This window comes from Drosophila rhopaloa, unplaced genomic scaffold (assembly GCF_018152115.1).
Source record: "Drosophila rhopaloa isolate 14029-0021.01 unplaced genomic scaffold, ASM1815211v1 contig_203, whole genome shotgun sequence".
In the NCBI taxonomy this organism is placed as follows: domain Eukaryota; kingdom Metazoa; phylum Arthropoda; class Insecta; order Diptera; family Drosophilidae; genus Drosophila; species Drosophila rhopaloa.
Genome location: NW_025335088.1, coordinates 1331436 through 1347974, shown reverse-complemented (window position 1 = coordinate 1347974; position 16539 = coordinate 1331436). Strand labels below are relative to the sequence as shown.

At 36.1% G+C, this 16539-nt stretch overlaps 1 protein-coding gene across 2 annotated transcripts; it reads right to left on the bottom strand.

The window, feature by feature from the left end:
- Positions 1 to 281: 281 nt before the first annotated feature.
- On the bottom strand, positions 282 to 15864 carry LOC108041551 (eukaryotic translation initiation factor 4E transporter). Of its 2 annotated transcripts, XM_044460543.1 has the most exons (9): positions 15488 to 15864; positions 13917 to 15303; positions 13466 to 13586; positions 13150 to 13370; positions 12996 to 13086; positions 4570 to 4773; positions 3444 to 3836; positions 851 to 1180; positions 282 to 793 (listed from the first exon to the last, which is right to left on the bottom strand). In XM_044460543.1, exons 1-9 carry the CDS (start codon positions 15511 to 15513, stop codon positions 552 to 554), a joined length of 3015 nt encoding a protein of 1004 aa, XP_044316478.1. In that variant the 5' UTR covers positions 15514 to 15864; the 3' UTR covers positions 282 to 551. The 2 variants fall into 2 exon arrangements, with proteins under 2 accessions (XP_044316478.1, XP_044316477.1); XM_044460542.1 differs by having other exon boundaries at positions 12996 to 13370.
- Between the last annotated feature and the right edge of the window lie 675 nt (positions 15865 to 16539).

Here is a 16539-nt window from a genome sequence, read left to right as displayed (position 1 = left end):
ACGGATGATTTTTAAGCTTACATATAAAAAATGCAGGAGGCCAAAATATGTAATATATTTTTAAAGTAAAAAATAAAGGTTCTTTTAAAGTAAATACATTAAATTTTGTATAAAATAAGAGTTCCAAAGTTCTTGGGTGCTCACGCCGACCCACCCTTTCTTTAGCTTTGAAAATTAGTTTCTTTACATGGGGAAACCGAAATTGCAAGCTGTTGAATGCTGGTATGGTTGAGCACAGCTAGGAACTTCTTATTTTTCTACCCTTTCATGATTCACTCAGATTACAGTTTTTTTAAGCTATTTAATTGGTTGTTTATTATTTACAGTAAAATATTTGTTACAATATGATCAACTACAATCTGCAAATACTTTAAATAGTTTGAGTTATATTAATTCTAAAAAACTACTTTGTTGTGCTTCAAATTTAATATTCCAAGCCATTTTAAATAGAGTTCGTGCCAATATACACAAAATAATTTGTAAGCTTAAACAAAAAAATAATTTCAAACATAGATATAATTTTTCTGTTTTCAACTGAAAGTTCTTAAGAGTTAATTGTGCACAACGGCTGAGGAATGTTGAATGCTACGTTCAAATTCTTCTAAACTAAGGGCTTGGTTCATATTTAAAAGAGGCAGTTTTCCAGCTGAAGCTTTTGCAAGGAGCTCCGGGGAAAACCATTGGGCCAATTGATTATTGGTTGGTGATGGCATTTGATCTTCCCTAAGGAAGCCGGGAGATGCGATGCTGTTATTTTTGATCACATATTCAGAATCGGAGTTGTCACAAAAACCTGAAATTCAAATAAGATATTTTGTGATCAAAACCAATTTACATGACGATTTCTTACCTGGCACTGGTGATGACATTTGAAGATTCGATTGACGGTGCATGTCCCCATAAATCACCCTGGGTCTGGGTTGTTGACGGGTCTGATGCTGCTGATGTTGCAGGAAAAGTTGGTGCCATCCAACAGGAGATGGAATGTTTTGATGCACACTTTCAGTATTCAAAATCGATTCAACAGATTGAGTAGATTTATATCTAAGTGGTTGTTGTTGTTGCTGTAGCTGTTGATGATGCTGATGAACGGTTTTCATTTCGATTTTGTGGTTGGAAAAAGGAACTGTCGGATTTTGGTGCGGCATTGAATTAAGGCCTCCTTTCAGTATGGGGCGACCTACAATAAGCGAGTGAAAGTGTAAGCAACATTGTGAATAAAGATACAATCTGGATCTGAAAGCTATATGATATTGTTGTCCGATTTTAATTTTATTAAAACCGTAATTCCATTTAAATATGAATTATTATTAAATACAGCTTTCTGGCGGATCAGCAGCTTTGCAGCCAACCCCCAAATGTTGCTAGGATCAGCAGCTTAAAAAGATTCGGTATCGGAAAAATACCTAGTAGAATGCATGCATTCCGATTTTTCCGTCGTTGTTTCACAATTAATGGATCCACCTATCCCTCATAATATAGTTATACCGCCACAAGGGACTACTAAGTCCGGAAAACCGGCTCAAGTTGGTTTTGCAGAAACAATGTCTACTCCACCAAAATCCACCCTAAGTTCTCAGCTACTCCTAAGCTTAAAACGTAGATCCACAATTACTAACCTCCTGGAGCTTACTAAATTTGTGAAAAGGGCTTCAATAGTCATTTTTAAACAGACGTCATTTACACCGACTTTAGTCAAGCATTTGACTCTGTAAATCACTTACTTCTTGTTCGGAAACTTAACCTGTTAGGTTTTCCAGTTGATCTCCTTAAATGGATCTCAAGTTACCTGAATGGCAGGTCACAAAGGGTCCTTTTTAAAAATTATATTTCTAAAATTCTCTGTGTTACCTCCTGTGCCGTAGACTACTGTTGATTACTTTACTCACCCCCAGCCCTGACTTGGTATGTCGGCTAAACTTTTCTATGCCAAGTAGATTAACTAGAAATTATATTCCCCTAATATTAAATCATTGTAGATCTAACTATGCCTTGCATGAGCTTTCAGAGTATTATATTATGACTATAATAGACCTTTTCCTATAATCTCAAATCTTGACTCTGCCGCTCCTAAAACAATTAATACTGACTTCATTGGCACAAAATTGATATTACTATTACTTTTCCCCCGGACTTTTACCTATATTTTCAACTCCCCAACACCCGCAGATGACATGCATCCCCACACCATGACTCCTCCGCCGCCGTGTTTCACTGTTGGCGCCAAATTTTTTCTATCCAAAGCAGTGTTTGCCTTTCTCCACACCTGCTGACGGCCATCGGATCGAAAAATATTAAATTTGCTTTCATCGGAAAACAAGACCTGATCCCAATATTCAATTGGCTTGCCCAAAAAGTCCTTGGCATAGGCTAAGCGCTTTTTTTTATTGACATCGGAGATCAATGGCTTCCTTCTAGCTGTACGACTGTGGTAGTTGGCTTCGTGCAGGGCTCTTCGCACAGTCATGGGGTGAACTTCCTTCCCAAACTCATTCTTAACCTCTGCGGCAATCTGGGAAGAGGTTATTTTTGGATCCACCTTCACTTTTCGAATCAGTTGGCTGCGTTCCCGGTCAGTCAAAATCCTCGGCCGTCCAGATCTAGGTGCATTTGACAAACTGGAAGCTCCCTTAAAACGTTGCACGATGCTTCGGATGGAAAATCGGCTCATTTCCATTATGTTGGCTATTTCGCCATAGGATTTTCCTTCGTCGTGGAGATGTAGGATTATTTTTCTTTGAGCTACGTTGGATTCCTTGCGCTTATTCTCCATTTTTTACAAAGTTCAAAACAAAATGCATAAAAAAGCCCAATACAGCAAAAATTCTTTGAAACTTTGATCATATGTTATTTAACGGGATCCGGGCTAATATAGAGATAATACCGAAAAATATTTTAACTGTGCCAAGACTTTTGTGTAACGAAAAAAGTTCCTTTTCATTAAAAATTAAAATAGCTTTAATAACGTTTTAGAAAATTAAAAATTAATGATGCCTTTCAAATAAAAAATCTTTTATTTAACTAATTAAAAAAAAGGGAATCATTAAAATGCTACACAAGCCTAAAAATAACATTTAAAGTCAAAAATTGCAAGTGTGCCAACACTTTAGTGCGGGACTGTATATGGCTGCGCCTCTCGGTCGGTTTTATCAAGTTAGATAGTAGTTTTGTTTTTTAAAATTATGATCGACTGTTTCTAACTAAAAACTGATAGCTAAAGCACAGTTCTAGTGACTTTTTTTATGTTTGTCTGTAAAATTGTTGTTTCCGATAAAATGTACTGAAAGTTAAATTTTTATGAAATAATTGTTGTATCGTTAACACTTCTCCTTAAGTAAGTATAGAGTGTTTTATATCAAAAGTTGAGGAATATTATAGCTATAAATCAAAAATTTAAATCATTGGAGCCAAAGCAACCAAAAAAAATTTTCCTTTCTACTCACCAAATGATTTTCCTTGCACCATTTGCATATTGCCAGGAGTCCATTTTAACATTTGTTGATTACGACACTGCGGCAGGTTGGGAGACATGTGTTGGGCATTTTGGACAATGGAAAAGTTTCCACCTCCTAAAATCATTCGAGGCTGTACGGCCATAGTTGCTGTCGGCTGCGGCTCATGTACGTTTGAGTGCGTACTTAGTTGCTTGGCATGGTGTGGGTGCATTTGATATTGTTGCTGCTGGCTATGAGATGCGCTAGGTGTTTGACTTGTATCTTTATCGGCTGTCATTTTCCTTAAAACTGATGTAGGAGTGAAGGCCAAAGGAGTGGGCGAATTACCGTGGGCAATTAGCTGATTTATCGCATGGCTGGCAGAATTTTGAGAAAGCAATTCTTAAAAAAGATAAAAAAAAATGTATTAACTTTTATTACAAAGATCCAGCCTTCTATAACGTAGGTTAATCTTTGTTTTAATACAGAAGTATTTCTATCCCAAAATATATTCGATACTTTTAAAAAAATAGGCTTAATTCGCAAGCCCAGAAAAAGTCCAGTGGTCACCATGTGTCTATCTAGTGAGCATAGGATTTTGGCGGCCCTCTGCTATCAAAATCAGTCTGCTGTTTCTTACACAAAGCCAAATGAAAAATCCGTATTGTAAAAAAAGGCAAAAAGGAGCATTATTTTAAAGTAAAGATGAGAATCTAAAAATTGCACCACCCACGAGGCTACTCTGTTTCATCTTATGAAAGATAACGTTCGGTTTTTGTAAGAAAGATTTGTAAACGTGATATTGAATACCGAATAACTTGTGTAAGCTTTTAGATAAAAGACAAGAAAAAAATCTTAAATAAAATAATTATTTTAAAACAAAAAAATTGTTAAATTAAAAAAAAAGCTGGTCTAAGTAAATCAAGTCTCTTCAAGCGGCTCCCAATTCTAATTCATTATGATGTGCAATTTATATTATTCTTTTTAGCATAAAGGGTTTATTTTTTGGAATAGTTTCTGAACTTCCGACTGGTCGTGCAAATCACTCTCTCAAATGAAAGGCCACAATATGATCACTGGTGTAAATTTAACTCTATCGATCCATTTTAGATCATGTTGGTCTTAAAATACAAACCTTCAGAGAAATGCTGATGGACCGGTTGAGCTTGGAGAAATGAATGAGTGAAAATATGGGGATCGCTTGTGCCCACAGTATTTCTTTTAGTATGGGAATATTCACGAAGTACTGTTGCAATAACCTCCTTTGTAGAAGCTGGAGTGCTAGGGTTACCTAACTCTTTTTCCAGAAAGTCCGGGGAAACGTCTCCACAAATCAGTCCTATTTGATATTAAAAAGTTAGTATATAAAACAAAGAGAACCACAAATTCAAAATTATTTCCTTAAAAATATTTTGCATATATGTATATGGATATTTTAAGAATATGGAAAGATAAATAGTATAGACAAAATGTAAAATACAGACTTTTTCAATGTGGTAATCTAATGAGTTGAACCGATAATCGAATCAAGAAATTTAGTTTCCCTATAATAAACATTTTTTGAAAAAAAAAAAAATATTTTGGCGCACATTTATAAAATAACCGGTAGAAAATGCGAAAAATGCGTAGAAAATTTTGCAATTTCCAGCTAATGACCTTTGGTACTTAAAAGGCACTATTCAGTTATAAGGCATTAAAAATCCAGAAGCATTTATTTAAAAAGCCTTTGAAATTAATGTTTGGTATATAATATAAATTTAAAACAAAAGTACGCAATTAAAATTTTTTTTATTTTTAGTTATTTATTTTCTTCAAAGACCACATTTAATATTGATATATCTCCACGTACTTTAATTTGATTTGATTTTTTATATACCTTTTCTAAAGTATATCACTCAATTTTTATACCCTTGCAGAAAAAAAAAATAATTAATGGCTGCGAAAATATCCCTTTTTTTCTATTTTTATATGACATTTTTTGAAGTATAAAATCTAATTCAGTCACAAACTCACTCTCATAGAGACCAGACGTGCCTTCGCTTCCAAACAACTACCAACAACATTCTCCAAAATTCTAACAGTAACCACAAGTGCACAAGTGCGCAAACCAAAAAAAGTGCAAGACCAACCAACGGGTGAAAACACAGTGACGGCGTGATGGGGGATCCCCCCGATCGAGGTCCAATAACTGCCCACGAAAAAATATGGCACTGTTAAGATCTCCTGGCCCAAAATACCTTATTATTAGAAGGTGTGATCTACATCTAGATCTTAGCAACATCAACCCATTTCTAATAACTTCACATGTGGCGGTGAGGTAGAAGACTGTAATAAACTGAGAAACGGAACACTACTCATAAAAACAAAAACCAACACCCAAGCCAATAGATTACTCGCATTGAAAGCTTTTGCTCCTGACATAAAAGTCGAAGTGTGTATCCACAACGGACTAAACTCAACCAAAGGTGTAATCTACTCGAATGACCTAAGAGGAATAGAAGAAACTATTATACAAAAAGAACTTGCTAGCCAGGACGTATGTGAAGTTAAAAAGATTCTGAAAAGGGAAAATGGCACACTTAAAGAGACTGGTCTAATAATAATTACGTTTAACCGCCATGACCTTCCAGAGAATATTAAAATCTGCTATCAAAGGACCGCAGTTAGGGAATACATTCCACTCCCATTAAGATGTAATAACTGTTTCAAATTCGGCCACCTACACAAGTTCTGCAAAAATAAAAAAATTTGCTATAACTGCGGAGAAGAACACCACACAGACACACAGGAGAAATGCACTAGGCCACAAAGATGTATAAATTGTAATGACGACCAAAAAATCGACCCCCACAACTCAACCAACAGGAGATGCCCAATCTTCAAAACCCAGCAAGAGCTTATTGCTATAAAAACAACCAAAAAATGCGACAACAAAACTGCCCTAACAATACTAAGATCAAGAAATTCGAACAACTCACCCATTTCCTACTCATCCATCGCCAAAACAACACCTCACACACATCACAACACTACACCTTCACAAAATTCAGGACCTCAACAACTCAAAGGACCTAACCTCACACAGCAAGGACAATCTACCCCCAGGAAACAACTAACTTCATACGCAGATCTATCTATAGACAACAAATTAGACTCTTCCAATTCAACTCACCCAACCCCCAAACCAACCACTAACCCAGTTCAAATCCTACCTCTCTCTACATCAAAGCGAATGCTAGCATCTCTCAAAGCCGCAAACAAAAATGCAAACAAAAAAATCAAGTCTAATTCATCAAAAACTGGAGAAGCTTCGAGCGACTCTTGTGACATGGAAACTAACTAATCTATCCACACCCCAATAAACTATAAATATGGTTAAAGGTTACCGAAATAACTATCCCGAACTTCAATTAATTATTAAACAATTTAATCCACATATAATAGCCCTACAAGAAACACACATATCGAGCACTGCATCACTCCCAATTCCCATAAACTTTTTAATTTACTGCAGCCACAGTACAAATGCATTCGGTGGCACAGCCCTCCTAGTGCATAAATCCATTTCCCACTCACAACATCCACTAAATCCAGATCTTGAAGCTGTAGCTCTTACCTTAGACTCCAAAAAAAAAAATCACCCTTATCTCTACCTACATTTCTCCCAATGAGCACTTTAATCTAAAAAACCTAGAAAACGTCCTATCCCCAACAAACCTACCCACACTAGTCCTTGGTGACTTCAACAGCTGGCACCCTTACTGGGGTTCCCTCAGAGGCAACTCCAGAGGAAACACCGTTGCAAAATTTATAGACCGCTCTGACTACATTCTATTAAATGACAAATCGCCGACTCACTACTCAACACACAACACATTTACACATATCGACCTCTCTCTCGCCACCGCCAACATTGCCCCCGAAATAACATGGAAAGTGATCGACGACCTCAATGGCAGCGACCACTTCCCATTACTTATTTCTTTGTTCCAGCATACATCCCCATCCTTTACCGCTAAACCCCCCTTTAACCTCAAAAAAGCAAACTGGAAACTTTATAGTGGCAATATCTTAAATTACAGCTCAGGTACTCAACCTACCAATAATATAAACAAAGAAGCTGCCATAATTAAAAAAGTTATAATTCAAAGTGCCCACCTCTCTATACCCCAAAACTCTATCTTTACCCTCAAACGTACTGTTCCCTGGTGGAACAACGACTTAGCTTGCCTTAAATACACGAAAAACACAAAATGGAAGTTGCTTAAAGCTAACATCAGTTCAGAAAATATAATTGAATTCAAAAAAGCCAACGCAAAATACAAAAGAGCAATTAGAGAAGCCAAAAAAACCGGCCTCAACTACTTCACCTCCGAAATCCAACCCAACTCTGACCCAACTAGAGTGTGGGCAAACGTTAAACGTCTATGCGGACTCTATCCCACTAAACATATCCACACTATCTATAACCCTTTCACCCATACTAACACCACCAATCCATCAGAAATAGCAAACACCTTCGGTAACGTCTGGTCAAAAGAAGCTGAGAACTCAAATTGTTCTACTACATTTAGATCAAATAAGAGCCTTGTCAACTACACCACAAACTACTTACCATGCCACTCAGCGCTAGAAATAGAAAAAGACATAACCCTAATAGAACTTCTATCAGCCCTCAGCTCTCTCAAAGGTGCCACTCCAGGACCGGATCGCATCTCCTACTGCATGATTAAAAACACACCTACCCCTTTTAAACTCAAAATTTTACAACACTTTAATAATATTCTCAACTCTCATATCCCTCAATCATACAAACTCGTCCTAGTCCTCCCTATTTTAAAACCCCTAAAACCCCAAATCGAACCCAAATCATACAGACCTATTGCCCTTAACCCATGTTTAGCAAAAGTTCTGGACAAAGTTATTGCTAAAAGATTGTGGTGGTTTATTTTAACCAACAAATTCCTTTCCTTAAAACGACACATTTCTATAATATCCCTAGATTTCACTAAAGCCTTCGATAAAATAGGAATACATTATCTCATCCACCAACTCCAAAAATGGAAAGTAGGCCCCCGAATACTAAAATACGTGGCCAACTTTATGAACAACAGGAAAATCATAATCAAAAACGGAACCTCACTTTCCAACTCTTTCCCACTTGACAACGGCATCCCACAAGGCTCTCCCATCTCTGTTATCCTATTCCTAATAGCCTACAATTCCCTTTGTAACATCATTTCCATTCCTAGACAATTTAAATTTACGGCCTACGCTGATGATTTCCATTTAATCATAGAACACAAAAGAAAAAAAAACCCCTCTACAAATCTAACAGCTGTCTTCCAAAAAATTAAAGAATGGTGTACTTACTCAGGTTCCTCCCTCTCGATTGAAAAAAGTCAACACCTCCACATATGTCGGAAACACAATTGCAGAGCAAAAATATATACTGGTTCCCTAACCATCACTGAAACTAGCTCTACAAAAATCCTAGGCATTAATAATAAATACAACTGGTCCACCCACATAAGCAGACTAAAAGATAGCCTCCGCAAACCCTTAAACATCATCAAACACCTATCCTCCCCAAAATACAACACCAACACCTAATCCCTTATCCAAATTATCAAATCCATCCTAATCACTAAAATCGACTACTGCCTACCTATCAATGGTAGCGCACCTACACACTTAATTAACCACTTAAAAACCATTCAAAATTCAGCAATTAGAGCAGCACTAGGAGCATTCCGTACTACACCAACCAATAACCTTCTCATTGAATCCAACATTTATACAATAGAACACAGAAGAGAACTTTTAACGGGCAAACTATCAAATAAATTAATTCACTCTTACGACACCCCCCTTAGTCATCTAACCAAGACCACCAAAAAAAATTTAAATACCCAAGCACAATAGACCGAACCATAGAAATCTGCAAAAAACTAAACCTCCCCTACCTACCAATCAAAAGCTACCCCAACAAAAAATACAACATGGAACTAATAATAAAAGCTACAAATACTGATCTGTCCAAGTACAGTAAAGCCAACACCCCTCCAACTACCTATAAACAACTTTTCCAATCCCTAAAAAACACCCTCCTTAACCACCAATTCCTTTACACCGACGGCTCGATGGCAAATGGCATATCAAGCTTCAGCGTAACCGACGAAAACAACACCATCAAATGTGGTCTTCTTCCCCTCTATTCCTCAGTCCTTACAAGCGAACTAATAGCCATCCACGAAGCTATAAAAACAGCTTTACAAAATCCAGGAAAACACGCAATCTGCTCAGACTCCCTATCGTCCCTTAACTCCCTTACTAATTTTAACAACCACTCCTTCTACCCTACAATTATAAGAAACCTAATTACCAATCATTTCCCAAAAATCAAACTAATCTGGATCCCCAGTCACATCGGCATAAAAGGCAATGAGAATGCTGACAAAACAGCAAAAGAAACACAAAAATATCCGCTTATATACACACAAACAACAACACTAACGACATTACACACTACCTCAAAAAGTACTTTAAATTAAAACAATCCGACCTGCATAACTATACCTCTTCCTGGTATAACAATATCGTTAAAAATACTCCTTCCAGCTTTACCTACTCGCACACCAATCATAATAGGAAAACCCAAATAATTATAAACCGAATTCGACTAGGACACACCTCACTTACAAACTCACACTACATGCACAGATCCCTTCCAAACACTTGCCCATACTGCAACAACCCTCATTTAAACATTGACCACATTTTATGCTCCTGCCCTTCCCTCTCCCAACCTAGAGCTACATCCTTCTTTTCTGACAACCCAGCCAACATCATAGCAAACCCTTCCAATGAAAACATAACTAAAATCATTTCATTTCTTCAAAAAGCCAAACTTATTCACAAAATCTAAAATTGTTCTCATTTCTTTAAATTAAATTATTACTGTCATCCCAGACGAGCGGAAGGCCTCAGCTGCTAATGCTCTTATTATAGTTAGTTCATAGTTTTAAAACTTAAGCTAGCTTTTTATAAATAAATAAATAAATAAATAAAATCTAATTAATTTATGTATACCTTATTTTTTTCGCTACTTTTTCAATTTTAGCAATTTCGGCAAAGTCTGCAATGGTATTAAAACTTCGGCTTGCCGAAGTTAGCTTCCGATGTTAGTTATCCGAAATTTGTCTAATAGATTAAATATTGTCTTTGAACTGGATTCATATGCAGTTGCGGTCAAAATAATAGTAGTGCAAGTCAAGCAAAAAGTGTTTTCTCAATATTTTCTCCATTTTTTCACAAATCCAATTCATTTTTTCACATTAGTAACTGTAATTAACTGCTATATAATAATTTTCAGTTATGTTCGGTTCTCGTCCTTATTTTTATTCTTTTCGCCTTTATTTGTAAAGATGCACGTGTTTGACTCAGTCAAAATAATAGGAGTGCCAGAGAAATTAGCAAGAATAATTTAGTGTACTTCATTTTAAAAGAAGTTTGTGGTGGTTTAAAATATTATTTTTTAACAGTCCCGAACATTTTTAAATTTTTCCTTAAAATTTAGTTCTGACTACAAACACTTTACTGCCGAGATGCAAGATCTGATTAAAAATTTGATTTCTGCTGGGAAGAAGTGCAAAATATTATTGCTGCTCTTCTACAATGGTTAGAAAAGCTATAAAATATGAGGCAACGTTTAAAGTGGATGAATATTTTGTGGTCGGATGAGTCGAAAATAGTTTTTTTTGGAGGCCGTGGCGTTAAAATTTTAAACGACGTTATGCTTCCATATGCCGCCGAGGACTACTTGCCACTTGTTTGGACGTTTCAACAGGGCAACGATCCCTAACATACGAGTAAACTCGCCAAAGAGTAATTCGCGGCCAATCTGGTTAGTGTGATAGAGTGATTGAAATTTGACGTGAAACAACAGTCTCGGAAATAAGACCAAACAATAACATTCAACTTTGGGAAGCTGTACAAAGGACTTGGGGCTCCATTCCTGTGAAGAGATGCCCAAATCTAATTGAGTCCATGCATAAACGCTGTGCGTCCGTTAAGGATACAAAGGATATGCAAATAAATACTTAAATAATCCTTAAATATAGGTATATTACATGCAGTTAATCATTCAATCATTAAACGTTTTTTTTGGCTGAACTTTTAAAAGTTTCACTACTATTATTTTGAACGAACAAATTTTCGTAATATTTATTTTTTTCTAAAAAATCTTATGAATTATCATAAGTTGTTATGTATTATTATTTGAATTTTTATATTAGTTGAATTTCAATGAAAATTAAAAGCATTTTGTAAAAACGTTTCAAAAGTTATTTTTTATGGTTCCTAGAAAACCTCTGCGGGCACTCCTGTTGTTTTGACCGCATCTGTAGATCCGCCTTCGTATTTCAGCTAATTAGCTGACTATAGACGTGGAAATTTTCTCAGTGTATACATGTTTGAGTACATGTTTGCATAAAGCGCATTTGGATGCAAATAAAACAGAAAGTAATAAAGCAAACACAATAATTTTTTGTTCACTTATTCTACATTTAATATACTACAAAATAACTGAAAACAATAAACAGTTAGAATAGCATGAAAAAAAAAAACAACTCGCATGTACTCAATTATGCACGTTTGGCACTTCAATTTTTTTATCAACAAAAATATTATTTTAAATGTACAATAACATAAATATGTAGTCCACAAGCCCTTATTTTTTATGTCGTTTTCGGCTCGTTTTGGCTTCCTTTCAAAAATTTTTTTAAAATTTTGATTGGGTATGGAGTTTCATTCATTTGGCACCTTTTTTGCCAAATCTTCCATGTTTGTTGTCTCTTCACAATTGACCATAAATTCTCAATTGATATCCGGACTTTGAGCTGGCCACTTCATTAAATGAAAATTTTGACCAGCCATACCATTTCAGCTTCGTCGTAAGCACATTGCTTAATAAAATTGGGAATATGGGCTTTTAAAATGTCCACATACTGGTGCGTATCCATTATTCCACTTATCCTGTGTATTGGCCCAGTCTTCCACCAGGTGAATAATCTTCAAACCATTATACGACCTCCACCGTGTTTAACAGTTTGCTTGGTGTCGCTGCAAAAATTCTCCGGGTCGTCGCCAGCAATATTGCTTACCATCTGAATCTATTGAATTAGGATTCGTCTAACCAAATTACTTGTTCCCAGTATTCTATGGTCCAATGCCGATGCTGTTTATTTCAGACAAAGCCTGTTTGTTATGGACTACATATTAAGTCAAAGAAATAGTACGAAAGCAATGCACGATTTCAATATTATTTTAACTGTTAATTGTTTTCCGTTATTTTGTAGTATGTATTTAAATGTAGAAAAAATTTAAAAAAATTATTGTTTTTGCTTTCTTACTTTTTGTTTTATTCGCATCCAAAAGCGCTTTTGCAAACATGTACTCACTTTTGCTCCCCATTGTATAAATAGATATTCCTATATATTTGGTCAATTGGCGAAACAAACAAATATATATTATTAAATATAAAAAAAATTGAGATCTTACTTTGAATTAGATGTTGGATTTCCATACGTTTTTGCGTAAATAAATGGTTACTATTCGGTATGTTTGGCACGTGGACATTTAACTCTGGTTGCTGTGGATGGCAGTCATTAATCTTATTCTGTGGATTAGACTCAAGCTGGTCAGGATTTCCTACATTTGAATGATTAATTATTTGATAAACGTCATTGCCAGGATTGGGCATCCTGGTTTGAGAGCCCAGCTGTTGCAATAGCTTTTTGAATGCCTCAGTGTCTCTAGCAACAGGTTTATCCACTTCCACATTCTGAGGGAATGGTCCTGATATCGGATTAACAAAATCAGTCCGCATGTCCACTTTAGTCATTTGTGCTTCCAAATCCTTAACACTCGGAATACCTTAAGTATAAAATTAAGTTTTAGTAAGTAAATAATAATCGTGTTTAATCAAAGAATCAAATTTTAAGAAAACGGTTTTACATATAATGACTTACCAAGTTTTTCCGATTCACTCAGACCCGAATGCTCATTATTATTGGCAGGTTCTTTAAGTCGAAACCATCGGCTAAAACGTGACGTCCCTTTTGCTTCTTCTTTTTCAGCGCCATCATTACTCTATATGAGTGATAAATAATATATACCAAAATATGTAATAATAAACAATAAATTAGGAATTAAATAAAGAAATATCTTAGTATGCAGTATTCTTATTCTCTTATAGGTATCAAAACGGGTGCTAGCCCACATGTATATAAATAAAGGCCATGCCTTTATTGACTCGGCCATTTATCAATAATATACATAAGTGTACACTTAATATTATTGAAAAATTTATTTTGCTTGTTACATACATATTTAATTTACGAAAACCATTTTAACCCCGTATGAGTAATGTATAAAATATCAGACTTGTCGAAGGTCAGTAAAATAATACATCATATTTACCATAATTGAATGATCCAAAGGATGCATGTTAAGAAAAGCATCAAAATTAAATTCACTTTCAGAACTTTGACTGCACGGTAACTGTCTTGGTAAGTTTTTATGCTGTTTGCTTAGTTCCGATGAGTTTTGTATAAAAGTCAAAATGTTTTCGCCAGTATCTTTTATATCTTCACTTTGATTTGCGTCGTTTAAATTTAAACTGACATTGCTGCTTCTCCTCGAAGCTCCAATGATGGTTGGTTGCCCAGCCAAATTTTTATTATTTTGTGAAAATTGATCACTATTATCTTCCATATCGGAACGCTCCTCAGTGTTTTCCACGTCATCAAAGCCGTGTAGGTCAATTGTTTCAAGCTGTGATGTTGGTCCTGCACTAAACCATTCCGGTTCTTCGTGTATGTGATAAGAGTTTGCGCGTTTGCCACGATTTTGATTGCTACAGGACTCCTTATTAGATATGCGTCGATTACTTACGACCTGTCGATCAACTGACCTTTTGGTATCATATTGAAAACGACGATCAGTATGTTCGGGAACACGATCAACCAATCTTCCGCTGAATGTGCGATAGCGATGTTGGGTTTGATTATGCTGACTAACACCACTTCCACCAACACTGCCATTTAGAGACGTATCCTTCTCAGTCTCAATGCTGGCCTCCTTTGTTTTCTGGTCTTTAAATTCCCAATTATCACTTCTGGGTAACAGGCGACCACTCCCGATACGCCTTTCTTGGCGGGAAGCGAATGTTGGCGAAGATGACAAGCACTGGTCATGATCCGGCTGGACATAATTTAAACGTGTTTCAGAACCGTCTAGCTCGATGCCTTTTCGACTAGGGGATATAGGTGCCTTACCCTTGCCATCTCTTCTCTGGGATGCACTTGCAGCATCATCACATGTGCTAGCTGTTGTGTCGTTGTTGTCAGCGCTAGTGCCACCGCTCACTGTGGCAAAGCGTCTCTTCGCAAAAGCCGGCATTAGGTGCGACGATGAAATGCTGCGATGGTCGATGATGGGAGACTTAAATGACTGTCCTCCCGCGCCTTGCGTCACCTGTGCGTCCTTATCTTTATCTTCTCCACATAACTGGAGGGAATCGGTAGGTACAAAACGCTGGTAATAATTATTCGCTCGCTCTCGATTTCGCAAGGCGCGACGCGAGCTTATTGAGCCGCTATTGGAACAGCTCAGACTCGCGTTATCTGCCTCTGGAGATAGACGGTTTTTATTTTGATTCGAATAGCTGCTAGCCACATTTAAAGAGACAGCGTTGAAATTCACTTTCCAAAAACTCAACGTCTGTAGCTCAGTTTTATTTGTACATTGAGGGCGCTGTCTACTTTTGCCTTCATATCGTAGAGCTAACAGGTCTGCTCTCGAGTACCTAAAGTATAAGAATATAAGTTAGCTTGTTTTTATAAAACCTTTATTTCACATATGCAACTCGGAAATTGTTAGGAAGTTACTACTTCAAACAAAAACTCAGATGCTTTAAATGTATGTTCATATATGTAGGTATATATAAGTATATGTAAAAAAACAAAATATAATTTAACTTAAATACATACCTTGTATTAAGTTTCGATGTATCCATTACTGAAGAAATCTGCTAACTTGATCGTTTAGACCAACCTAACTTTTAAGATTATACTCGACAGTAATCAACCAACCAAATGATAAATTGGTAAAACAATTACAAAAAAAATAGCTTCTTCTGGTTCATGTGGGCTTTTGGGATGAATATACAATTTTTATGCACCACTTACGCAAACACACACACATACGAACATGTATATACATACGTATATATATATATTTTTTAAATACAAATATTTTTATTTTTCTGGAAATCTTATTGCAAAATATTTTGTCGCAAAATCTTGTTAATTATATGTTTTCTGAAAATCACGTCAATTTAGGTGTGGGATATTAATGACAGTAAAAATAATCGTTTCCCATCGAAACCTCTAAGGGTAGTGGATTTAACATCGGTCTTGAAACTATAAAAGTGGAACTACTATCATACACTGTGACTGTGTTATTGAGCTTGGGAATATTTAAGCATTGTTCACATATGTTTTATGTTATGGCTATTAAAATAATATGCTATTAGTTGAGTATTTTAGAATGTCAGTCTTTTCATCATACATTACTTTTCACACTGCCTTAAGATTCCTATCGATTGCTTATCTCGATTATCCTGTCCACATTGGGATAACTCCATTACTCGAGTTCTATATTGTGATTTTAAACGGAGGTAAAGTGTTCTAGCCTATCAGACATATTTTGCCCGCTATTTTTAATTTTGCTTAAAACAGTTAAACTTAACTCCACTTCTGCCCATAACAAGCTTTCTATCCTAACGCTTTGTAAAATAAAACGGAGTTTTCCCCTTAACTCAATAACACCATAAGTCGCATTGTGGGCCAAGCCTATGTTGTTTTGACATTAATTCGACATTCAGCCCATCGCTTCACTATCGATTGCAACTATCGTCAATAATAGCCAGTCGTCTACCATCTACCGGCAATGACAGTGGAATAAGCTTTCCGACTCAAATTTTCTTAAGATATTCCACCAACAATTTCTGCAGTTCCTATCTCAAACTGTTTCTCCGATT

Excerpts from the sequence above, each read along its gene's own strand:
- LOC108041551 (XM_044460542.1), bottom strand. The coding sequence starts at position 15,513 with ATGGATACATCGAAACTTAATACAAG. Across the intron at positions 13,587-13,916 it reads CTTTGGATCATTCAATTATG|AGTAATGATGGCGCTGAAAA; the intron begins GTAAATATGATG and ends TCACTCATATAG. Across the intron at positions 4,774-12,995 it reads AATCCAACATCTAATTCAAA|GACTGATTTGTGGAGACGTT; the intron begins GTAAGATCTCAA and ends AATATCAAATAG.